This window comes from Pristiophorus japonicus, chromosome 24, assembly GCF_044704955.1.
Source record: "Pristiophorus japonicus isolate sPriJap1 chromosome 24, sPriJap1.hap1, whole genome shotgun sequence".
Lineage (NCBI taxonomy): Eukaryota > Metazoa > Chordata > Chondrichthyes > Pristiophoridae > Pristiophorus > Pristiophorus japonicus.
The window spans coordinates 8,333,364-8,360,450 of NC_092000.1; the positions used below are offsets into that span (position 1 = coordinate 8,333,364).

The following is a 27,087-nucleotide window of genomic DNA, read 5'->3' on the forward strand; positions in this document are numbered from 1 at the left end:
ATAGAGATTGAGGCTTGTTTCTACATGTACGCCGACGACACCCAGCTCTATCTCACCACCAGCTCTCTCGAACTCACCACTGTACGTAAATTGTCAGACTGGTTATCCAACAAATATTGGGAAGACCTACCCATGTCTGAGGCTGAACCGGACTGTTTGACACATTGGTGTCATATTTGATCCCGAGATGAGCTTCCGACTACATCAGCACCATTACTAAGACCGCCTAGCTCCACCTCCAGAACATCACCAGACTCTGTCCGTGGCTCAGCTCATCTTCTGTTGAAACCTTCATCTATGCCTTTATGTCCAGACTTGTATCAAGGCCCGCTCACCCATCACCCCTGTGCTTGCTGACCTCCATTGGCTCCCAGTTAAGCAACACCTCGCTTTAAAATACTTTTCCTGTTTCAAATCCCTCCATGGCCTCACCCTTCCCTAGCTCTGTAATCTCCTAAAGCCTCACAACGCTCCGAGATATCTGCACCCCTATAATTCTGACCTCTTGAGCATCCCCGATTTCAATCACTCAACCATCGGTGGCCGTGCCTTCAGGTGCCTGGGCCCTAAGCCTGGAATTCTCTCCCTAAATCTCTCAGCCTCTCTTTACTCCTTTAAGGTGTTCCTTAATACCTACCTCTTTGACCAAGCTTTGGGTCATCTGCCCTAAAATCTCCTTATGTTGCTCGGTGACAAATTTTGTTTTAAAACAGTCCTGTAAAGCATCTTGGGACATTTTACTATGTTAAAGGTTTATATAAATACAAATTGTTGATTAAGTGGAAGCCTGAATGGAAGGAAAAGAGCCTGTTATAAAAACCTGGTTGGGGGAACGAAGGATTCATACTGGAGCTACCGGGGCTTAGTACCACCTTCTTCATGGCTGCTCCAAGAAGCAGTGGTAACTGGGTCAGACTGGAACATGCTTCGGGGGAGCCAAACCCCATGCCACTGCTCCATTCACATGTGGTAGGAAGGGACAGGGAAGCCAAAAGTGGCCTCAGCAAGTGTGATGGGGTAGAAAAATTCCTGTTGAAGCGGTGAGGTTGTTTGCCACAATCCCTCCAAATTTCAGGCAGAATCATAGAGGAGAGTCTTGGGCTCAATGTCAATGCCAATATGTGAAGGGGCCGAAATTGCCCCCCTCCTTACGGTCCATTTGCGCCAATGGGGCGGTAAGGACTTACCAAACGGGGGCAAACGAATAGGCGGGAACCTGCCAGTGGCTGGGCGATGCGTCCGCCCTTCAAGGGGACGGCGATCTGTCACTGCCGTCATTTTATTTTAATTGTCGGCTGACTCTGAAGGCGGCCCAATAATGGCAGCTACGGTTTCGGCCGATTCGCCAACAGGCAGCCCGCCACCCCCTCTTGGGTACCGGGCCGCTGGCCCGGCCAAAGCCCTCCCTGGCAACCCAGCAGGCGCCACTAAAGTGCCTGCAGAGCTTACAGCGGCCCTCTTCTGTAACTGAAGGGGAAGGACTTGCTCCGCATTAGCGTGACATGTCTGCATCGAGCTGACATTCCACTAACATGCTCAGCGCGGCACTGATGACACCGCCAGCCTTCCAGTCCTGCTCATGACTCACTGCCACCCCGCAGCCGCCCGAAACACCGCCCCAACGAAATCACAGAGGAAAGGAGGGCATAACCCCTCTATTTTACACCCCATGGATTGGGGCAGAGAATAATAATTTTATTTGAATTATCCGCACCGTTTGGGTTATTTTGGCCCCGAATTATCTCAAAGTTCAGCACCAAACAACAACAATAGCTCTTAATGATTTTAGACTAGATCTGAGGGAGGCAGATCTCCATCTGACCTTAAATAAAAGGTGTCTTTAATAAATTTTTAAAGTTGACCTCAGTTCTTTTGTCTTTCTGTGAGCAGACTATTGTTACAGAAGCTATTACAGCTATCTACTTCTCCATGGAAGTCATCTGGCTGAGATGACTTCCCTTATTTGATGCTGTTCCCTGTGTTCAGCATATATAACCGTCAGCAGGGAAGTGGTTCCAGTTAGCATTTAATGATGATGATATAGCGTAGTAGCAGGCTATTCAGCCCATCGTGTCTGTGCCGGCTTTATGAAAAAGCTATCCAATTCATCCCTCTCCCCTGGTCTTTCCCCATAGCCCTATCAATGTTTCCCCTTCAAGTATTTATCCAATTCCCTTCTGAAAGCTATTATTGAATCTACTTCCACCACCCGTCCAGGCAGAGCATTCCAGATCATAACAACTCGCTACGTTAAAAAAAATCCTCATCGCCTCTCTGCTTCTTTGCTAATTAATTTAAATCTGTGTTCTCTGGTTACCGACTCTCCTGCCGCTGGAAACAGTTTCTCCTTATTACTTATTAAAACCGTTGACGACTTTGAATATCTCTATCATATCTCCCCTTAACCTTCTCTGCTCCGAGGAGAACAGCCCGAGTTTTCTAGTCTTCCCACGTAATTGATGCCTTTCATTCCTCTGCACAATCTCTAAGGCCTTGAATTCCTTTCTTTTACCAAAACATAATAGTACTCTAATAAGATTCTTTAAAATAAACTAGAAAGCCAATTAAGAGAGTGATACATCGGAAACAGAGGGAGACATCCCACTTCTTTTCAGGATAACCTAAGGAAGTTGTCGAATATAAAAAGTTAAATGGACTCGAAAACAATGTATATTTCAACGTAATACAGAAACATTTTCTCATACTTACAGTGGGTCACATTGGGATAGTGCGGGAAAAAACACCAACAGAGCAAATAACAGAGAGGTGCCCCTCATGGTGGCAGACTGCTTCACTGGGGCAACCTTTTCCAAATAATATTATTGGTTTATATAAAAATCTAGCACAGCTCTATTAATCTTTAGCAATTGGAATATTTGTACTGCTGGTTGCTCTTAAAAAAACAAATATTCTCTGTTTGTACTTGTTTAATTAAGAGTTAATTTAAACCCAATGGTTGCCGAAATTATGAGAAGAACAGTTGATTCCTGACATTTGATGGCTTTTTGCCTGGGATTTAGAGTTTGACCTTGGCAACCTAAGATAAGAAGCATAAATATGCCTTACAAAATACTGTTTTCAAAGTTTTGGGATGAACATTTTTATGGCCGTTATACAGGTACTTCACATTTTGTGTCAATGCAATGCGATTTCAGTGTTGCAGTGATGCAAGGGTCATAAAATGCAGTCAGACCAGTTCAAATTCACATCGTACATCAGGTGTGAGGTGCCCCCATGAAGGACAGTGCTTTGGTCATAATTTTGTGCGACAACATTTTAAATTCAAGCATAAATGCACAGACTAGACTGCTCAAAACTTCCAATCCTGCCTCAGTGGGTTTATCAATGAATAGCTGAGCTAGATCAGAAAGGTCTCAGGTGCAACCCCCAATCTGTGCTGAGTTACTGGATAGCAACAAGTTCAACTAGCCAATACCATCTCGATTGGGTTGAAAATATATAGATATATATATAAAAAAATAAATCAGACAAGATTCCCACTTCTGAATGCTGGCCAAAAGGCGCTATCCTGAAATACAAACATAAATAAGGATTCAGTTCCCCTGTCATGCTCCAATCAAACAGCCTGTAGACGCTCACTAACAGAACTTGCAAGAGAATAATAGCTATCATTTTGAGATACCAAGGGATTAGTGCCTGCCATGATACATACCTCAGCAATTTAATGCCTTTAGGAAAAGATAGTGAAAAAATTGGAAAGACAAAGGGACCAAAATTTAGCCTCCCGAAAATGCCTCTTACGGCCAGAAAGCAGCAGCCACGCGGCAGAGTCGAGTGACCGCCGATTTGGAATCGAATGTCCGCCGTTTGCGAAATTCTCCTCGGTGATTTTTCCGGCGGTCCCCACTTTCACCCCGCTGCTGCTGATCCCTCCTAAGTGCATCATCAAAGCGCATGCCGCTGATTTCCCACACCTGTTAATATGTCTCTACTTATCTGTAGAATAACTCCACGAGGCCTAGTGCTGTGCTTGAACTGCTGTGACCTTAGTCTCTTTACTGTAACTGCAGAGTGTCTTCACCGTGTGGTGACCAGCCTTTTATACAGCTCCTGCCTGGGCCTCCCACAGTTGCACCTTCTAGTGGTTCCAGCATAGTATATACACAGAGTATACATATATGACAACATTCCCCCCCTCGCCACAGTCTTTGATGCGAGTTAGTTACAGATTGAGGTGATCCGAAAATCTGCGCTGCCTGATTGATCATCTGAGTGTCACTTCTGGCATGGGTAAGCTGGTCGGGCCACTGCTGTCTTGCAGCGCTGTTGGTCTGACTGGACTGTTGGAGATGGTGGGATCATCCTCGTGGTTGGCAGCTAGGTCTGTTGCTGATTGGGTGTGTGTAGGTGGATCGCTGAAGGTAAGGTCCTCTCTCGGTAGTTCCTGGTTACCTGTAAGTCGCAATTTATTGTAGGCTCTTTCGGCCTTGGATAGACTTCTAAATGCATATGCAACTAGTTGGAGTTTGTCCGCTACATTTGCTTGCTGTAAGACACACCCGACACCGTATGACGACACGTCACATGCTAAAACTAGACGTTTGCCTGGGTCATACAATATAAGCAACTTGTTCGAACACAGCAAGTTTCTGGCCTTTTTGAAGGCGGCCTCTTGATTTTGACCCCGTCTCCCTTGCGTAGCAACTTGTGCAACGGTTCGAGCAAGGTGCTCAACCCTGGAAGAAAGTTACCGAAATAGTTGAGGAGTCCCAGGAACGAGTGCAGCTCCTTTACATTTCGTGGTCTATGTGCATTCTTGATGGCCTCTGTCTTCGAGTCCGTGGTCCGTCTGCCGCAATATTCCTCCCCAGGAATTCTATCTCAGGCGCCAGGAAGACACACTTGGATCGTTTCAACCGGACTCCGACACTGTTTAGTCGACTTAAAACCTCTTGCAGGTTGTGCAGGTGTTCGGTGGTGCCACGACCAGTGATTAGGATGTCATCCTGAAATGCAACGGTGCATTGAACCAATTTCAACAGACTCTCCATGTTCCTTTGGAAGATGGCTGCAGCCGAGCAGATCCCGACGGGCACGTGATACAAAAACAGTCCCTTGTGTGTGTTAATGCACGCTAATTTTTTCGACGACTCAGCCAGTTCCTGGGTCATGTAAGCGGAGGTTAGATCCAGCTTGGTGAACACCTTTCCCCCTGCTAATGTCACAAAGAGATCATCGGCTTTGGGTAGCGGGTACTGGTCCTGTAATGAAACTTGGTTGATCGTTACCCTATAGTCGCCGCAGATTCTGACCGTGCCATCGCTCTTTAGTACCGGAACAATCGGGCTGGCCCACTCGTTGAATTCGTCTGGTGATATGATTCCCTCGTGTTGAAGTCTGTCCAGGTCGATCTCCACTTTCTCCCTCATCATGTAAGGGACCGCTCGAGCCTTGTGATGAACAGGACGTGCCTCGGGGACCAAGTGGATCTGCACTTTGGCGCCTGTGAAGTTGCCGAAGCCTGGTTCAAATAAGGATGGGGACTTGCTCAGCACTTGAGCACAGGAAGCATCGTCCACTGAAGATAGTGCTTTGACATCTTCCTAGTTCCACCGAATCTTCCCCATCCAGCTTCTGCCAAGCAGCGTTGACCGTCGCCTGGTACAACCCTCAGTGGCAATTCGTGTATCTCTCCATCATAGGATACTTTTACACTCACACTGCTGATAACTGGGATCAGTTCTTTGGTGTAAGTGCGCAGCTTTGTCTGAATCGGGCTCAGCTTGGGTCTTTGTTCTTTGCTGCACCATAGCCTCTCAAATGCCTTCTGACTCATAAGTAACTGACTCGCCCCCGTGTCCAACTCCATGGAAACAGGAATGCCATTAATCTTGACTTTCATCATCATGGGGGGGAACTTTTGGTAGTGAAGGTGTGCACCCCGTGAACTGCTTCCTCGGGCTGAGTCACCTCTCTAGCTTGTACTTTGTGATCCTTGCTGGATCGGAAACCTCCTGCTGAATCCTCTACCAGGTTTTGAGTCGCAATTCTTCTGCACATTCGCTGTGGGTGGCCCTTTTGGCCGCAGCCTTTGCACACATCGTGTCTGAATTGACACAGACGGGCCCGATGGTTACCTCCGCAACGCCAGCATATGAAACGATTCACGTTCAAACCCCTTGGCGGACTCTGAGTCGGACTAATTCTTTGATCAAGTTATTTTCTGCACAGTACTTGCCAGAGAGTTTTGATTCTGGGAGAATCTCAACGTTGAGATCGTGAACGCCTGGCTTGAGGTCCGCTTCACGTCCTGTCCCATCGCGAAAACGTCCCACAACACATTGTTGGAGTTCGCCAAATTCGCACGGTTCCGTAAGCCTTCGTAGGTCTGCGACATTTGGCCCTCAGTGTGGCGGTGTGTGTAAAAGCGATACCTGGCCAGCGATACCCGAGTAAGGGCTTCACCCTCTGTAAACTTTGCTAAACTATCAACGGAAGCCATCTCTGCGTGTAAGTCCGTGATCTGTACTCGTCGCCAGTTAATATGTCTCTACTTATCTGTAGAATAACTCCACGATGCCTAGTGCTGTGCTTGAACTACTGTGACCTTAGTCTCTTTATTGTAACTGCAGAGTGTCTTCACTGCATGGTGACAAGCCTGTTACACAGCTCCTGCCTGGGCCTCCCACAGTTGCACCCTCTAGTGGGACCAGCATAGTATATACACAGAGTATACATATATGACACCTGTATCGAAATTCAGCAACAAAAATCATCGAGGTCATTTAGGCCGTCCCACCCAAATCGAGATCTACCCAATTATGTGTAAGCAGGCCAGCGGCGAGATGAAAATCGGCACCAGAGTCTGTAAATTTTTTACTCGGCAAATTCTTGAAATACAGCCTTAAAACAGTTTCTCATCTATTCTATTCTTGTAAAGGTTAGATAAAGCAAGACCACGAGATTACGCACATTACAGATTGTCTTTTTCTTCACAGATCAATTTTCTTCTCAATAGTCAGGCAATCAAAAGGTTAACAATTTTGACACTGAGGTATGCTAGAAGGATTTGGTTCAGCATAGCCTAAGATCTAAGATTGCAAAATACAATTCTATCAGGATGGCTGAAATGGAGGTAGAACCTATAATTTGATTAATTTGAAATCAAAGGGTTAGCAGGCCATTGAATCAAACCATCATCATCATAGGTAGTCCCTCGGAATTGAGGAAGACTTGCTTTCACTCTTAGAATGAGTCCTTAGGTGGCTGAACAGTCCAATACGAGAGCCACAGTCCCTGCCACAGGTGGGACAGATAGTCGTTGAGGGAAAGGGTGGGTGGGACTGGTTTGCTGCACGCTCCTTCCGCTGCCTGCGCTTGGTTTCTGCATGCTCTCGGCGATGAGACTCGAGGTGCTCAGCACCCTCCCGGATGCACCATCACCAGAAGCCATGAAAGTAGCAGAGAGTAACAGCATTGGAACACCATGTGGGGGGGGGACTTTAACTCCAGAAAATGGTTGGGTTGGGGTCTGGTGAGAAGTTAAAGTGTTAGGAGACTGAATCCCGACCAGCACCCACCTCCAACCCACCCTTTCCGGTTTTAACAGAGCGGGACGGGGGAGGGGGTGGGGAATGGGAAGGGCAACCAAATCGCTGCCAGGAGGCGGGTCGCCCACTGAAATATTATAATGAGGCTAACGTGCCTCAGATTTAATCACCATTACAAATTTAACTGTGGTTGGTCAGGTTTCACAGGCCTCAGGAAAGCCAACAGCTAATGGAAGGGCAAAGACTGCTGGATCCAGGAGCTATGTGCCTTTACACTTACCTTCTGGATCCAGCATTGCTGCCTCACTACCCCCCGCGATCGGAGACGCCCACAAGGCCTCCAAAACTTCCCCCAGGCTTCCGATTCCCCCTGCCCTGCCCCCCCCAGAGATCTCCGATCGCCCTACCAAATCCGCTACCCCCCCACACCCGATAATCTTGAGGCCGGCCGTTCCTCTCTCCCTTCATCGTCCCTCCCCAATGCTCAAATATGATCCCCAATGTCCTCTCCCATCGCTCCCATCCCCGATGTCCTCTCCCATTCTCTCAAACCTCCCACCAGGTCCCCCCCCACCCCGATGCTCGTCCAGCACCTGATATCTTCTCCCACAGCCTGATGTCTTTTCCCACTCTCCCAAACCCCCTCCTGCGATGGTCGAGTCCGGTCCCTGATGTCCTCTCTCACTGTGCCACTCCCACCCCCCAATGTCCTATTCCACTCTCCCAAATATCCACCCACGATGATTGAGTGTACTATCCCACCCTCCCAGACTCCACCTCTCCTGTGATGGTCGAGTCCGATCCCTGATGTCCTCTCTCACTCCTCCCTCTCCCCCGGCCCCCATGTCCTGTCCCACTCTTCCAAACGCCCGATAGTTGAGTCCGGTCCCTAATGTCCTCTCTCATCTCCTCCGACAATGTCCTCTCCCACCCCCCCAGCCTCCTGTTTTGGGCAAATCCGGTTCATGATGCCACCTCTCACTGCCCCCCATGTCCGAAACACCACCACCCTCCAAACATCCTGTCCTATCTCACAACCCCCCCCCCCGCCCCCCCCACCACCAATGCTTGGGTCCGGCCCCCGATCACCTACTTGGCCCCCAGCCGATCCCTCCCTCCCTCCTCTCTGCAGCCTAGTGCCGCAGGCCAACACAGTCGCAGCCAGCTATCCTTTCTTGCTATCTGGCTGTGGGTGGTAAACAGAGGTTTAAAATGCAAATAAATTCAGCAGGTCCTGTGGGAAATCAGTTTCCCAACAACTTCCTAGCCCGCCCCCACTCCCAACCCGCCTCCCAATTAAAATTCCTGCCCATATTCTGTAGAAAGAACTTATATTTTTATAAAATTATATTTTCTATACACACATATCTCAAAAGATTCTCAGAGGGCGAGAATTTCTACTTAGCTTGCCCGTTTACCGCCCGGATATGGTCAAAATGGAAACTGCCGCCCGTTAGCGCCCGTACATCGCCAGCGGTAATTTCGGCATGCAATTATTGCTGGCGTTGCTGGAGACTGCTCGCCCATTTTTATTGCCGAAAAAACGCTAAAACTCCCCGCGAAATATGCCAAATAGCTTACCGCCCGCTACCGCTGGAGAAACGTACCGCCCATTTTTTCCACACTTAACATGCCTTATCCCAGCGTAGGCTCCATCTTTGAAAATCTTTTTTTTGTGGAGGAAAAGGCTGTGTCAAGTTGCCAGCAGCAGGAATTGATTTTTTGAGTGATTTCTGGAGTAGTTAATAAGGAATTTTGATTTTGATTATATTTTGGATAATAATAGCATTGACGTTAAATCAAAAAAAAATGTTGTGGACATCTGAACATTTTTGAGTACTTTAAAAGAAATGGGGCCTGTACTTTCACTGCCAATATTGCTGACTACTTAGGTGATGCAGAATAGAGCTGGAAGATGCGTTGAAGAGCACTATGTGCTCAATCAAATAGGACGCAGATTCTTGATGAGGAGGAGACCTTACCCTCAACGAAATTACAGGGAGCACCACTCGTACCTGCACCTGACCAATATGCAGTGCATTAGAAGGCTGTGCTTCTGAAAAGAGGTCAACACTGAGAAAAATCTAGTTTAACAAATAATCTTAAATAAATCCCTATTCACACAGCAATGACACAAATAGAACTGCAGCTGGGATCACCACACTTAGAATAGAAAACAGAATATTTCAACTCAACTTGAATGTTATTGCCAGTTTTCTATTCGGTACTCTGCTAAAGTAGATTTCTCTTCACCCCCCGCCTAATTTTAACAAGGCACTGATCCAAGCCTTGCTCCATACAAGAAAATGTCACTTTGTCCTTGAGAGATGCAAAGCAAGAGGGCAAGTGACATGAATGGAAAATTCTGGGCGGTTTGGAATATTCTGAATCTTCAACCCAATACTAATGTAAGCTCAGTAATGATGGGCTCAAGTTTCGGACTCCTGCTAGAACGGCGCACATCGGAAAGACCCGCCTAATTTGTAGAACAAAAATTACGCTAAATACTTACCTCGCGATTCTCAGATAGCTGTAGGCCCATTTCTAGCTCAGCACGGCACAACGGGAGCTGCTGGGGGTGGAGCTACAGTCCTGCGCCAAAAACAGTGCCGGAAGCTGCGCGCATGCGCAGTGGAGGCTGCGTGCATGCGCAGTAGTTCCTGACTCTTGCAGCGTGACCTGTCTCCGGGCGACAACCCTATCCCAGGCCGAAGGGAGGTCACCGCTATCCCGGTCCAAGTGGCCTGACACATCTTACCTCGTCGGCGGGGCTCGCCCGCCCGGCATCTTGCTGGGGGCGGACCCCACCTGAATTGTTGTCAGCGTCTTCTGCATGCGGGCCCCGCCTGAAGTCCTCGGCGGGGGCCCGGTTTCTTCATCGCCAGCAGGGCCCGCCTGCCCGGCATATCACTGGGGATAGGCCCCGCCCAAAGTGTTGTCGCCGTCGGCAGCCCGGCATCATCTGCTTGCGGGCCCCACCCGAAGTCCTCGGCGAGGCCCGTTCAGCTTCCCCCCCTCTCTTTCCCCCCCTCTCCTCCCACTCTCTTTCCCCCTCTCTCTCTTTCATCCCCCCTCTCTCTCTTCTCTCTTTTTCCCTCTCTCTCTCTCTCTTTCCCGCTCCCCCTTCCTCCCTCTCTCCCCCCGCCTTCCCTACCCTCTCTCTCCCCCACTCCCTTCCCCCTCGCTGTCAGAAACACAGACACTGAGAGACAGAATGAGAAACACTGACAGAGACAGAGAGAGAGAGACACTGGGGGCGGGGGGCATCCCAGCATGCTTTTGGAGGGCTCCCGGTGCTGCAGTAGGTGAGTAGAAATAATTTTTTATTTATTGATTTTTTAAAAAAATTATTTTAAATTTAAAAAAATTTTTTGATTGATTTATTAGTTGATTTATTGATAATTTATTATTGATGATGGCTATTTATTTGTAAAAGTGAAGTGTTTAATGTTTGTAAACTTCCTTCCTCCCATCTCTCGTTCCCTGCGCCTGATTTATAAAGTGTAGGCAAGGTTTTTCTGAGCGTACAAAAATCTACACTTACTCCATTCTAAGTTAGTTTGGAGTAAGTTTTCGCTGCCTAAACTTGCAAAACAGGCGTAAATGACTGGACACGCCCCCTTTTGAAAAAAAATCTATTCTAAAATGAAACTATTCTAACTCACTAGAACTAGAGCAAACTAAATGCCGAGAATTGCAATTTCTAAGATGCTCCATTCTAAACTAGTTGCTCCAAAAAGATAGGAGCAACTCAGGCTGAAACTTGGGCCCACTGAACGCAGTAAATACTGTATAATGATCTCGCTCAACAAATAAGTTTACAGTAGCTTTTAATGATGACGTTCACAGAGCTAACTGCAACACTACAGATATGGTGCCATGATGTTCCACGTTCCGATGTGGTATTTCTGAAATGACACAGACACTGTGGCCACTTCCAAGTGTAGGCCCCATGAACTTCTCAGGGGGAAAGACAGTCAGTGATTTAATGCCATTCTATTCTCTGAATTTGATTCAGGCAGATACCTCAAGGGAGGGTGAAATATCCACATGGAATAACATTGTTGTTCAAGAGCCCACAGTTAAGAATGGAATAACACTCACAAGTTAAAACAGAGCTAGCAGGTATCCAATTGAGCATTATACTAAATGTTGTGGTGTAAAGTTACAATTTTACCAGAAAGCACAGAACGAGGCCATGAACTCAAAAGTTGATTGAATTGATTTGATACAAGCTTTTGGAATTAACTGGACAAAGGGAGCAAAAGGGCGCCAGCCTGGGGGCAGGTGGTGACTCACCACCAATTAAGGACAATCTTTGTGGTCAAGTACCAAACTGGTTTTTATGCATAACAACAATGGGGTTGTTACATTTTGATAAACTAACTGAAGAGGCCCTGACCTAACTGGCCAGGAGCGGAGAAAAACAAATCTTGCTGGAGACACCAAGTCTGCAAGGAGACCAGAACAACAAAGGAATCACTCCAGGTGCACATTTTTGGAGAACGAGGTATTAAGCAAGAGGAGTCATCTTTTGCCTGGTCGGCTCCATGTGCAAACTGGGAACATTCGGGACCATCATTGCAGTCAATCAAACAAGATCACCGCAACCAACGTATCAATTCAAACACACTATCGAAAACTGCAGCAGCGGGGATTATTCATAACATGGATATAAATATTCGAGCTAGAAGCGCGAAGAATAGAAGCGAAGAAGAGGGGTGAAGACTGGTACGGTACCAAAGTGAGGTACGGAATAGACACGGAAGGAACAGAACTTAGAAGAACGGCTAGAGGAAACATCTGGTCAAGGAACCAACGACCAAGAACCTACGATCCTCGATTATAGCGATAAACTGGACGGGTGATTGTATGTCTTCAGTCAATTCTCTCAGGAATCTAGTTCTGTAGTTTTAGTTAGTTTTTGCTGAATAAAACTGACACTGGGTTAAGCCTAAATTTTGTGCCACGATTTATCCTTTTTCCTATAATTCCCAAGGTCAAACAAATCAAGTTAGAGTGTAAATAACAAACACCCGAAAGTGATCGGGGCTCAGGAGAGGCGTGAATTTGGGGCCAAAAGAGGTGTGGTCCATGGGGCAGCACGGGCCCAGCCCACACTGTGCGATTGTGTGTGCACTAGGTCCGTGCAGCAGAGCTGGTCTCCAGTCGTCTTGGTTATCATTGCCACTGAACCAAGACCGAGCTTTGTTAAGCCCGTGTGGTGGCTGGTGTGCAACGGCCACCACACGTTAAAAAAATCTACGCACAGGCATCTTCCACCCTTCAGGATGTAGTTCGGATCGGGAATATTAGGTCCTTCATTTAAACACCTGTTTTGGCGTGGAAGCAAGTCATCATCGATATGAGGGACTGCCTATGACGATGCCAGCTCATTAAGGCAGGCATGCAACCCCCCCAGTACTATCAGCACCACACTGCCTGTCGAGGTGAAGGTGACTGCTGTACTTTTTTTCTATGCATCTGGCTCATTTCAGGCATCAGCTGGTGATATATGCAGATTCTCTCAGTATGCCATACATCGCTGCATTCAGTAGGTAACTGAGGCACATAGGATAGATTTTATTCACTTTCCAATGACCAGAGAGGCACAGAATGAGAGGGCTTTGGGTTTATTGAGAACAGCAAACTTCCCCAAGGTCCAGGGTGCAGTAGACTGTACGCACATTGCCTTGCGAGCACCTTTAGAGGAAGCGAAGGTGTACCGAAACCGAAAGGGATTCTAATCCCTGAAAGTGCAGCTCATTGTCGACCACAAGCAAATAATCATGGCAGTAAATGCAAAATTTCCAGGGAGCATCCATGATGCATTCATCTTGCATGAGAGCATTGACTCTGACCTGTTTAAGAGTCAGCCACAAGGTCACTGCTGGATGCTGGGGGATAAAGGATACGGCCTTGTCAGCTGGCTCATGAACCCCCTGCAAAAGACTCAGACAGAAGCCGAGAAGCGCTACAACGAAAGCCATATAGCCACACGCAATATAGTTGAAAAGACAATTGAAGTGTTGAAGCAATGCTACCAATGTCTGGACCACGCCGGAGGTAGCCTGCAATACCATCCTGAGCAGGTCGCTGAGTTCGTTGTGGTGTGTTGCATATTGCACAATTTAGCCATCAAGAGGGGACAGGAATTACCAGATGGGATTGCCAAACCACCTCAGGAGGTGTGGAGGAAGATGATGAAGAGGAAGACAGGGACATCGAGGAGGACGAGGAGCCTGCCGAGGAACCCGTAACACCTGCCCCCTTCCCCCCACCGCACCCCGCCACCCCCCCGAACCGACACCAAAGGGGAAGCCTCGTGGCGTTTTAGCAACTGCAAAACTGTTACGTCAGCAGCTCATAAATGAACGCTTTGCTTGAACGTTGAGAGTTACGTTTCACCCTTGTATGGCCATGTATGTAACCCTTACAATGATTGTTACTCCTCATTTTCAAGAAGTGAGCGAGACACTGCACAAGAATGGTTCAGTTGAATCATTTTTTTAAATAAATGTTGTAATTTGAAATTCTAACTTTAACAAGTTTAAATAAAATAAATAAAATAATAGTTTTCAGTAACATTTTTACAAGCCAAAACTCTATCCATGTCAATACATTACCCCCAATACCATGTGCTTTAATTTTGCATACTCATCTCTTGTGTGAGACCTTGTCAAAAGTCTTTTAAAAGTCCAAATACACCACATCCACTGGTTCCCCTCTGTCACATCCTCAAAAAATTATAGAAGATTTGTCAAGCATGATTTCACTTTCATAAATCCATGCTGACTTGGACCGATCCTGTCACTGCTTTCCAAATGCTCTGCTGTTTCATCTTTAATAAATTGATTCCAACATTTTTCCCACCACTGATGTCAGATTAACCGGTCTATAATTCACTGTTTTCTCTCTTCCTCCTTTTCTAAAAAGTGGCGTTACACTAGCTACCCTCCAGTCCATAGGAACCGATCTAGAGTCAAGTTCATGGCACTGTGGGTGGCTCTGCTGGGCAGGAGGGCAGGAAAATGAGTGAGAGAGCTATAGTGATCGGGGATTCAATTGTATGGGGAATAGATAGGCGTTTCTGCGGCTGCAACCGAGACTCCAGGATGGTATGTTGCCTCCCTGGTGCAAGGGTCAAGGATGTCTCGGAGCGGGTGCAGGGCAATCTGAAAAGGGAGGGTGACAGCCAGTTGTCATGATGCATATAGATACCAACGATATAGGTAAAAAAAGGGATGAGGTCCTACAAGATGAATTTAGGGAGCTAGGAGCTAAATTAAAAAGTAGGACCTCAAAAGTAGTAATCTCACGATTGCTACCAGTGCCACGTGCTAGTCAGAGTAGGAATCGCAGCATAGCTCAGATGAATACGTGGCTTGAGAAGTGATGCAGCAGGGAGGGATTCAAATTCTTGGAAGATTGGAACCGGTTCTGGGTGAGGTAGGACCAGTACAAACCGGACGGTCTGCACCTGGGCAGGACCGGAACCAATGTCCTAGGCGGAGTGTCTGCTGGTGCTGTTCGGGAAGAGTTAAACTAATATGGCAGGGGGATGGGAACCTATGCAGGGAGACAGAGTGAAGTAGAGTGGGGTCAGAAGCAAATGATAGAAAGAAGAAAAGTTAAAGTGGAGGGCAGAGAAACCTAAGGCAAAAAGCAAAAAGGACCACATTACAGCAAAATTCTAAAAGGGCAAAGTGTAAAGAGAAGCCTGAAGGCTCTGTGCCTCGATGCGAGGAGTATTCGGAATAAGGTGGACGAATTAACTGCGCAGATAGCAGTTAACGGGTATTATGTAATTGGCATCACGGAGACATGGCTCCAGGGTGAACAAGGCTGGGAACTCAACATCCAGGGGTATTCAACATTTAGGAAGGATAGAAAGAAAGGAAAAGGAGGTGGGGTGGCATTGCTGGTTAAAGAGGAAATTAATGCAATAATAAGAAAGGACATTAGCTTGGATGATGTGGAATCGGTATGGGTGGAGCTGCGGAATACCAAGGGGCAGAAAACGCTAGTGGGAGTTGTGTACAGACCACCAAACAGTAGTAGTAAGGTTGGGGACAGCATCAAACAAGAAATTAGGGATGCATGCAATAAAGGTACAGCAGTTATCATGGGTGACTTTACTCTACATATTGATTAGGCAAACCAAACTGGTAGCAATGCAGTGGAGCAGGATTTCCTGGAGTGTATTAGGGATGGTTTTCTCGACCAATATGTTGAGGAACCAACCATGGAGCTGGCCATCCTAGACTGGGTAATGTGTAATGAGAAAGGACTAATTAGCAATCTTGTTGTGCGAGACCCCTTGGGGAAGAGTGACCATAACATGGTAGAAATCTTTATTAGGATGGATAGTGACACAGTTAATTCAGAAACAAGGGTCCTGAACTTAAGGAAAGGTAAGTTTGAGATGGTTTGAGGTGTGAATTGGCTAGAATAGACTGGCAAATGATACTTAAAGGATTGACGGTGGATAGGCAATGGCAAACATTTAAAGATCACATGGATGAACTTCAGCAATTGTACATCCCTGGCTGGAATAAAAATAAAACGGGGAAGGTGGCTCAATCTTGGCTAACAAGGGAAATTAAGGATAATGTTAAATCCAAGGAAGAGGTATATAAATTGGCCAGAAAAAGCAGCAAACTTGAGGACTGGGAGAAATTTAGAATTCAGCAGAGGAGGACAAAGGGTTTAATTAAGAGGGGGAAAATAGAGTACGAGAAGAAGCTTGCCAGGAACATAAAAACTGACTGTAAAAGCTTCTACAGATATGTGAAGAGAAAAAGATGAGTGAAGACAAACGTAGGTCCCTTGCAGTCGGATTCAGGTGAATTTATAATGGGGAACAAAGAAATGGCAGACCAATTGAACAAATACTTTGGTTCTGTCTTCACGAAGGAAGACACAAATAACCTTCCGGAAGTACTAGGGGACCGAGGGTCTGGTGAGAAGGAGGAAATGAAGGATATCCTTATTAGGCGGGAAATTGATGGGGTTGAAGGCCGATAAATCCCCGGGGCCTGATAGTCTGCATCCCAGAGTACTGAGGGAAGTGCTCTTAGAAATAGTGGATGCATTGGTGATCATTTTCAAACAAGCTATCGACTCGGGATCAGTTCCTATGGACTTGACGGTAGCTAATGTAACATCACTTTTTAAAAAGGAAGGGAGAGAGAAAGCAGGTAATTATAGACCGGTTAGCCTAACATCAGTAGTGGGGAAAAAGTTGGAGTCAATTATTAAGGATGAAATAGCAGCGCATTTGGAAAGCAGTGACAGGATCGGTCCAAGTCAGCATGGATTTACGTAGGGGAAATTTTCCTTGACAAATCTTTGGGAATTTTTTGAGGGTGTAACTCGTAGAGTGGACAAGGGAGAGCCAGTGCATGTGGTGTATTTGAACTTTCAAAAGGCTTTTGACAAGGTCCCACACAAGAGATTGGTGTGCAAAATCAAAGCACATGGTATTGGAGATAATATACTGACGTGGATAGAGAACTGGTTGGCAGACAGGCAGCAGAGAGTCGGGATAAATGGGTCCTTTTCAGAATGGCAGGCAATGACTAGTGGAGTGCCGCAAGGCTCAGTGCTGGGAGCCCAGCTCTTTACAATATACATCAATGATTTGGATGAAGGAATTGAGTGTAATGTCTCCAAGTTTGCAGATGACACTAAACTGGGTGGTGGTGTGAGCTGTGAGGGGGACGCTAAGAGGCTGCAGGGTGACTTGGACAGGTTAGGTGAGTGGGCAAATGCATGGCAGATGCAGTATAATGTGGATAAATATGAGGTTATCCACTTTGGGGGCAAAAACGCAAAGACAGAATATTATCTGAATGGTGGCAGATTAGGAAAAGGGGAGTGCAACTAGACTTGGGTGTCATGGTTCATCAGTGATTGAAAGTTAGCACAGGGACAGCAGGCGGTGAAGAAGGCAAATGGTATGTTGGCCTTCATAGCTAGGGGATTTGAGTATAGGAGTAGAGAGGTCTTACTGCAATTGTACAGGGCCTTGGTGAGGCCTCACCTGGAATATTGTGTTCAGTTTTGGTCTCCTAATCTGAGGAAGGACATTCTTGCTATTGAGGGAGTGCGGCGAAGGTTCACCAGACTGATTCCCGGAATGGCTGGACTGATATATGAGGAGAGATTGGATCAACTGGACCTTTATATATTGGAATTTAGAAGGATGAGAGGGGATCTCATAGAAACATACAAGATTCTGATGGGACGGGACAGATGAGATGCGGGTAGATTGTTCCCAATGTTGGGGAAGTCCAGAACCAGGAGACACAGTCTTAAGATAAGGGGTAGGCGATTTAGGACTGAGGTGAGGAGAAATTTCTTCACTCAGAGAGTTGTTAACCTGTGGAATTCCCTGCCGCAGAGAGTTGTTGATTCCAGTTCATTGGATGTAGACAAGAGGAAGTTAGATATGGCCCTTACGGTTAAAGGGATCAAGGGGTATGGAGAGAAAGCAGGAAAGGGGTACTGAGGGAATGATCAGCCATGATCTTATCGAATGGTGGTGCAGGCTCGAAGGGCCGAATGGCGTACTCCTTCACCTATTTTCTATGTTTCTATGTTTCAATAGAATGCCGGAAAATGACCACCAATGCATCCACTACTTCCAGGGCCACCTCCCCAAGTATTCTGGGATGCAGCCTATTAGGCCCTGGGGATTTATTGGCCTTCAATCCCATCAATCTCCCCACACAATAAAATAAATAAAATAATAATTAATTGTTTTCAGTAACATTTTTACAAACCAAAACATTATATTCACCTACAACCACCACCAACAACAATCAGTAAAAGCAACACCTTCCCCACTCCTCTAGGATTCTACCAGGGGCCACCTTTCCCAATGCTTTTCCTCCCCATCCCCCGACCCTTGGCCCTGCCCTCCTCCTCCCATTATTACTACCCCTGGCCCTGCCCACGTCGGGCCCAGGACTTCATGCAGCAGAGCATCTCGAGTGCAGCTGCTGGGGGCAGGGGGGGGAGCGACAATGGCAGTACTATATGTGTGGGGTCTGGAGAAGCGGGTGGTGTTGTGGAGAAAGTACTTCCTTCCGACGACCAGGTGCCGTTGCCATCAGTGGTATGGCACCTTGGGGTGCCGCGTCTGTAAGGGGCTGGTCCCGGGGGTCAGGTTCACCTCTGACCTACTTGAACGGTTTGAATCGCTCCCACTCTCTTGGGTTCTAGACTTTGGGTTTATTTGTTGGGTGTGATAAAGTGCAAAGGACAACTGGTTTGATGCAAAGGAACTTTGACTTTATTACAGACAAGAAACTATAATGTCAGACTTATAATCACTGTAATAAAGAATACATTACACATTCAAAGGGGGTTACAGTAAAATTTACCCCTCCCACCTCCCAATACCTAATCCTAGCTAGGTTAGACTTCAGGGCGGGCAGGGACTATACTTACCAATCCTTTCTGGTCAGTTAGCGATAGTTCGCAATTTCGGGGTTCATTGAATTCTGTAGGTTCTGCTTGCCATACCACAAACGTCGGAGAAGATTTCTTACTGCGCAATCTTCAGTTGGGTTGAGTCCGCTGATGCGGTAAGACGCGTTTTGGATCTATGGGGTAAGTACCCGCTTTTCTTTGTTAGAAATAGGTTCAAAGCCTCATTGGGTAATATTTTCACCTGTTGGTAGTCAGGCCTTAGATTGTAGAGTGGAAACTTTCGATTCTTAGGTTTCTTCCTGTTGGAGTTTTGTTTCGCGTTTGGTCGATCGCGGTGGTTTTTCGTTGGTACCACGTTGGCTGTGTTCGGTTGCTGCCACGATGGTGATGTTCTTCTTTCCTTCAGGACTTCAGGACTTCAAGGCTGGAGAAGTTAGTTTACAACTGTCGCATTGGTTTCGCTCCCTTCTGATGACATACTCGCAGTATAGCACCTGATGTAGTATGGCATACAGTGTCTCCTAAGGTAGTAGCAACTTAGCCTCTGTTTAAAAAAGGGGGCCAGTTAAACGGTTTGAGTTGTTCTAATCTTCGCGTCAAATCAGTCCAGAATTCTTTGTTTAAATTTGACGGGCTTGACTTTTCTTGTAATATTTTGGCGGGGTCATTAAAAGTTAATATGTCTTGGGTGGGTTGCATTTCTAAATCTATTTCCTGATGGAAATATTAGCTTGGTAATCGCAATGTCCTTTTGTGCTTAGTTTTTCGCATACAGGCTGTTGTGGGCCCTTTGTTCTTATTCATGTTGAAGATGGCTTTTCTCAGTTTAGTTTGATGGCTGGCCATCTCTGAGTTATTGTTGTAATTTAAATGTCTCTTGTGAAGAAGGGTTTTCGAATGTCCATTCCTCCAGACAATTTAACTTAGTTCAACAACCAGACAGTTCCAATAATCAAGTGGGCCTCTTTAGTTCCCTCGGCCCGCCCACAGGCTTGAATTTGTCTTGTAAAAGTCCAAAATTCGATTAAAATTCGTAGTTTTTTCCATAAGCACTTTAGGATTTCAAACTTTCCTGTAGGTAGTCCCAAATTAAATTTCCTTTTGAATGAGCCCAAACACTAGGGGGTTCCTGTGAATTTTGCACCCTTCACGCCATATCCCAGGACCATCGATTACCGCATAACATCGGCACTGACAGACTGGTTATTCTCCCTCACCGCCACAATCATGTCCTCCGATTGCTAAAGCGCCGATGTTGGCAGATAAGACAGCAATGGCCTGGAGGAGTTCTCGACTCACGTCGATGCTCATCCTACAGTCCCATAATGTCTCGGTTTGCATCTGCCTGTCTTACAGCGTTCCCACCTTGCCGGATCAGCCGCCGCGGATTCAGCAAGGGAGTCAGTGTGCGCTGCTGCATGCCGCTTGGTCCTGGCTCCTCGGACCGGAATCCAAGAAAGTTGGTTTCCAACAAGGAACCGGTAGCCGCAGGTAGAAAAAACACTTCAAGTCCCGCCATCCCTCCCTCCTCCTCCATCACCAGCACCCCTGTCACAAAGTTTTGAGGAGTGTCCTCCTCTTCAACCATCTCTTCCACCACCGTCTCTTCCTCTAATAACTCCTCTCTGGGAGGAGCAGGCAGCTCCTCCTGTGTAACTGTAAAACATAACATTAATGGTTCGCAGCCGGGGAGGGGGTCAGAGGTGACATGAGTACACTTCATTTTGCGGAGGCTTAGGTAGAGGAGCAACACCGCTGCATCATATATTACCAAGAATCGTTACATGAAATTACCATAAGCAGAGTGGACAGAAATTACATGACATAACAAAAACTTGAGGCCCAAACAGTACGTTGCTTTCCAAGTGGCAGAGTGTGATCAGCCAAAAATTCACGTCAGAACTAACAACATTTAGTGTTCCCAGCATTACATTACATTCTACATTATATTGGCATAACATTTAATTGTATGACCGCAGTACAGCCCAGGGATTATGCAGGACTTACCCTTGAGAACCAGTTCAGCACCAACACGGGTGGCGGTGCGATCATGTGCGCCCATCAGGGCTACAGCGCACTCCTGTAGGTCAAACAGTTCGACTTTCTTCGGCGGACCTCCGCCCGTCTTACGGAGCTCCACTCTTTTGCTGGCTAATCTTTTCTGCAAAGGTGAGAAAAGCTATGTGTAAACTAATTTCACAGCTACTATTACGGAACACATAGATGGATAAGACATCCCCATTTAAGTACCATTTGCACGCAAGTGATGCATGATGAACACAGTAAAGTACAGACTAACCCAATGAGATCAATGATGGGAATAATGCGTGACACCTAGCTGTATAAAATAATTAAACGTGGCACTACATTAAGAGTAATTAGTCAGTGCATGATAAAAGTTATTACTTACTCTTGCCGACCCAATGATATCATCCAATGTTTGTGGCACTAGTTTGGCCCCCGCATCACGGGCGCAGCAGATGACATCGCCGCTGCGATCTCAAGCCAGATTCTTTGGTAGACGATTGGTGCAGGTTTTCTGCGCCCACCCCGGGTCAATTGCTCCCAACGAGCCTCCACCTTGTGCACCAATGATTCCTGCACCTCCTCCAAAACCGCATGGCCCTCCTCCTCCCACCTACCTCCCTCTCCACCTCCATCTCTTCTCCTTGCATATTTGATAAACTCTATAAATTATTTATATTTATTATTATTTATGTAGTATTATGTAGTATTATTATAATGTTTTAAATACAATGCAAAGGTTCAGACTTCTCTCAACTGTTCTCAACGAGCCTCTCTCTTTCTACTAGCAACGAGCCTCTCTGTATGTCATGTATTTCACCATCTTGCAATGACCATAAGTATGTAATTGTAACTCATGCATACTGTACCTGTACCCTTGTAATGCACACCCTGACCTCACCTGGTCTTCATGGTATAAAAGGGGAGGTCCCACCCAGGATCAACACTCTTCAGTCCTGGAAATAAAGTGAAACATAGAAATATAGAAAATAGGTGCAGGAGTAGGCCATTCGGCCCTTCGAGCCTGCATCACCATTCAATAAGATCATGGCTGATCATTCCCTCAGTACCCCTTTCCTGCTTTCTCTCCATACCCCTTGATCCCCTTAACCGTAAGGGCCATATCTAACTCCCTCTTGAATATATCCAATGAACTGGCATCAACAACTCTCTGCGGCAGGGAATTCCACAGGTTAACAACTCTCTGAGTGAAGAAGTTTCTCCCCATCTCAGTTCTAAATGGCCTATCCTAAGACTGCATCCCCTGGTTCTGGTGAAGGTCACAGAGTGGCCGCGTCTGATACATCCATGCCTCATGTGAGTTTGTAACAAGGTGCAGAGACATTACATTTGGCGACGAGAATCGAGAATCACCGAATCATGAGGATGGCCACTGGTGGCACAGAGGAACGCTACTGTGTGGGTGAGGACTGGGACGACTTTGTGGAAAGACTCCAGCAGAGCTTTGTCACAAAGGACTGGCTGGAAGAGGCAGCGGCTGACAAGCGGAGGGCGCATCAACTGACCAGTATGCGCTGATGAAAGACCTGCTCGCACCCCAAAAGCCAGCGGACAAGTCCTTCGAAGAGCTCAGCCAGCTGATCAGTGAGCATCTCAAGCCGGCAAGTAGCATACACACGGCCCGGCACCGGTTCTACTCTCACCGGCGTCGGGAGTGTCAAAACATCTCGGACTTCATGGCAGAACTGCGGCGTCTGGTCAGTCCCTGTAAGTTCTCCGATGCCTGCAGGGGGGAGATGTTAAGGGACTTTTTCATTGAGGGCATTAATCATGCCGGCATTTTCAGGAAGCTCATAAAGACTATGGATTTGACCTTAGAAGGGGCAGCGTTGATAGCTCAGACCTTCATGGCAGGGGAAGAGGAAACCAAGCTAATTTACGCACACAGTCGTGGTTTCAATGTTGCGATGAACCAGGGAATTAATGTTGTAAAAAGGACACAGAACCCCACAGGCAGGCAAGGGCAATTCGACACCATCCAGGCAGGCAGGCAAGGGCAATTCGACACCGTCCAGGCAGGCAGGCAAGGGCAATTCGACACCGTCCAGGCAGCCAGGGTGGGCCTGCAACAGGGACAATGGAAAAGGGATCGGCAATTCACACCATCACGAGGAACAATGCATCCCGTGAGGGGACAATTAACACCCTCCATCAGAGTGATTAGAAACAGCCAAATGAGCCATCAGAGAGGAATGTCTGGGAATAGCCCTTTTGTTAACAGCAATCTCAGCTCATGTTGGAGATATGGGGGCAGACACACAAAATCTGCAGGTTCCAACTTTACACCTGTAGGGTTTGTAATGTCAAGGGACACCTGGCCAGGATGTACAAAAAGGCAGCAGCGAGGCTAGTCTGCGAGACAGACGAACCAGACGAGGGGTCTGAAATGCAGGATGAGGCCTGGGGAGCTACCATGGATGCTGAAGTTCAGAGAGTTCATGTGGCCGACGTCCACAGCTCATACACCAAAACGCCACCCATGATGATGAAAGTCTTACTGAATGGCATCCCGGTGCACATGGAGTTGGATACCAGATCTAGCCAGTTCCTCATGAGCGCCCAACAATTTGAGAGACTATGGCCAAACAGAGCTAGCAGGCCCAAATTGGAACGCATTGACACGCAGCTACGTACATACACCAAAGAGATCATCCCAGTGCTGGGCAGTCAAACTTGGTGGTAATGCATAATGGATCACAGAACCGGCTGCCACTCTGGATTGTTCCTGGAAATGGCCCCGCGCTCTTGGGGAGGAGTTAGCTAGCTGAGATGAATTGGAAATGGGGGGTGTGCACACCATTTCATCCGTGGAGCGAAGTTCATGCTTGCAGGTATTGGAAAAATTCGAGTCACTCTTTCAAACCGGTGTCGGAACGTTCAAGGGACCCAAAGTAGTGATGCACATCACTCTGGACGCCAGACCAGTGCACCACAAAGCCAGAGCGGTGCCGTACATTATGCGTGAGAAAATTGAAAGTGAACTGGACATGCTGCTCAGAGAGGGCATAATTTCGCCCGTTGAATTCAGCGACTGGGCAAGTCTCATTGTTCCCGTCCTCATAATAGATGGCTCGGTTAGGATTTGTGGCGACTACAAAGCCACCATCAATCGAGTGTCGCTGCAAGACCAATACCCGCTCCCGAGAGCGGAGGACCTTTTTGCCATGCTGGCAGGTGGTAAGCTGTTCACGAAGCTGGACCTCACTTCGGCCTACATGACTCAGGAACTGGCTGAAGAATCCAAGTTTCTGACCACCATTACAACACACAAAGGATTATTTGTTTACAATAGGTGCCCGTTTGGCATTCGTTCGGCAGCGGCTATCTTTCAGCGAAACATGGACAGCTTGCTCAAGTCCATCCCTGGAACGATCGTGTTCCAAGACGACATCCTTATAATGGGTCGAGACACTGAGGAACACCGCCGCAACCTGGAGGAGGTGCTTACGCGGATTGGAACGGGTAGGCCTGTGGCTGAAAAAGGCCAAGTGCGTGTTTTTGGCCCCAGAAGTCGAGTTCCTGGGCAGTAGGGTTGCCGCAGACGGAATCCGGCCCACTGAATCAAAAACTGAGGCGATTCGCCGGGCGCCCAGGCACGGCATAACGTCGGAGTTGCGATTATTCCCGGAACTTTTGAACTATTTTGGGAACTTCCTGCCGAACTTAAGCACATTGTTGGAGCCGTTACACATGCTCCTCTGTAAAGGTTGTGAATGGTCTTGGGGGGATTGTCAAAAACGGGCTTTCAATAAGGCGAGGAACCTGCTGTGTTCCAACAAACTGTTGACTTTGTATGACCCCTGTAAAAAAAAAAACTGGTTTTAACATGCGATGCGTCATCCTACGGGGTTGGGTGTGTTTTGATGCAGGGTAAAATGACGGCCAACTCCAACCGGTGGCTTGCGCCTCCAGGTCGCTCTCCCAGGCAGAGCGTCGATACGGCATGGTCGAGAAGGAGGCACTCGCGTGTGTGTACGGTGTGAAAAAGATGCACCAGCATCTTTTCGGTAGACGGTTCGAGCTAGAGACGGACCACAAGCCATTAACATCCCTGTTGTCCGACAGCAAGGCTGTCAATGCCAATGCGTCAGCTCGCACACAGCGATGGGCCCTCACGCTGGCTGCGTATGACTACACCATACGGCAACGGCCAGGCACCGAAAATTGCGCCGACGCGCTCAGCATGCTCCCACTGGCCAGCACCGAGGGGGCGTCTGAGCAGAGCGCCGAGATGGTCATGGCCGTTGCGGCTTTTAACACTGCAGGCTCCCCCATCACAGCCCGTCAGATCAAACTCTGGACCAACAGGGACCCCCTCATATCCATGATAAAGAAATGTGTCCTGACTGGGGATTGGGCGCCCGCACACAGGGCGGGCCCCGAGGAAGTCAGGCCATTTCAGAGATGGATGGATGAACTTTCCATCCAAGCCGACTGTCTGTTATGGGGCAGCTGGGTAGTCATGCCCCAGAAAGGAAGGGAAGCGTTCATCAAGGAAATCCACAGCGAGCACCCTGACATCATGTTAATGCAGGCCATTGCCCGGTCACACGTGAGGTGGCCGGGGATTGACTCAGACCTGGTACACAGGGTTCGCAGGTGCACGATGTGCACCCAGCTGGGCAATGCCCCCAGGGAGGCCCCACTCAGCCCGTGGCCCTGGCCCACCAGGCCATGGTCACGTATTCATGTGGGCTATGCGGGCCCGTTCATGGGAAAAATGTTCCTGATCATTGTCGATGCATACTCGAAGTGGATCGAGTGCATCATATTGAACTCGTGCACGACATCCATCACTGTGGAGAGTCTGCGTACTGTTTTCGTGACCCAAGGCTTGCCGGACATCCTATTCAGCGATAATGGCCTGTGTTTTACCAGCCATGAATTCCAGGAATTTATGTCGGGCAATGGGATCAAGCACGTCCAGACAGCGCCGTTCAAGCTGGCCTCCAATGGCCAGGCAGAACGGGTGGTCCAAGTCATAAAGCAGGGCATGCTATGCATCCAAGGACCCTCCCTACAGTAGCGCCTATCGCGCCTCCTGCTGGCCTACAGGTCCCGGCCGCACTCGCTCACGGGAGTCCCGCCAGCGGAACTCCTCATGAAATGCATGCTCAAGACGCGGCTGTCCCTCATTCACCCAGCCCTGGCAGACATTGTTGAGGGCAAGCGGCAGTCCCAAACCAAGTTCCATGATTGAGGCTCAATGGGGAGGTGTATAGAAATAGGTGACCCCGTATTTGTTCTTAACTATGCTTTAGGACCCAAGTGGCTTGAGGGCACCGTAATTGGCAAAGAAGGAAACAGGATCATGGTAGTCAGACTAAAGAATGGGCAGATATGCCGCAAACACTTGGACCAAGTTAAGGCAAGGTTCAATGCAGACATGGAGGAACCAGAACAAGAGCACGATGAGATAGCACCCAAACCACTGCCAGCGCACAAGCAACAAAGACAGCCCTCAGCATGCACAGTCCCTGCGGCCAGCCCGGACAGGCCCGAATCACCTCAATTGACAGAGACACGTGCTGAGGCTCAGCCACCAGAGTCACAACTGCGGCGCTCCACGAGAGAGTGCCGACCACCCGATAGACTTAACCTCTGACTAAAAGACCTAAGGGGGGGGTAATGTCATGTATTTCACCATCTTGCAATGACCATAAGTATGTAACTGTAACTCATGCATACTGTACCTGTACCCTTGTAATGCATACCCTGACCACAGGGAGTGAGCGTCTCACCTGGGTTTCCAGGTATAAAAGGGGAGGTCCCACGCAGGATGAACACTCTTCAGTCCTGGAAATAAAGTGAAGGTCACAGAGTGACCGTATCTGATGTGTCCATGCCTCGTGAGAGTTTGTAACAAGGTGCAGAGACATTACACTGTATGCATGCGCAGGGTCACCCTTGACCCCCGAAATCGCGGGTGAATGTCCGCGCATGCACAGAGAAGAGAGAGAGGCTGGTTGCTAGGGGCGTACTTGCCTTTACACAGGCAAGCAGATCACCGACGCCGGGGGAGTAACGCCACCGCCCGCTCTGGACCGCTACCACCCAGTACCGCCGACATCAGACTTACAAAAATCGCAGG

General features: G+C 47.8%; 1 protein-coding gene across 1 annotated transcript in view; it reads right to left on the reverse strand.

Annotated features, from left to right (window-relative positions):
• Positions 1-2,777, reverse strand: part of LOC139238019 (venom factor-like) — a 220,191-nt gene extending 217,414 nt beyond the window's left edge. Inside the window, exon 1 of the mRNA XM_070867416.1 lies at positions 2,710-2,777. Within this exon, the coding sequence (XP_070723517.1) occupies positions 2,710-2,777 (68 nt within the window). The remainder of the gene's footprint in view (positions 1-2,709) is intronic.
• Between the last annotated feature and the right edge of the window lie 24,310 nt (positions 2,778-27,087).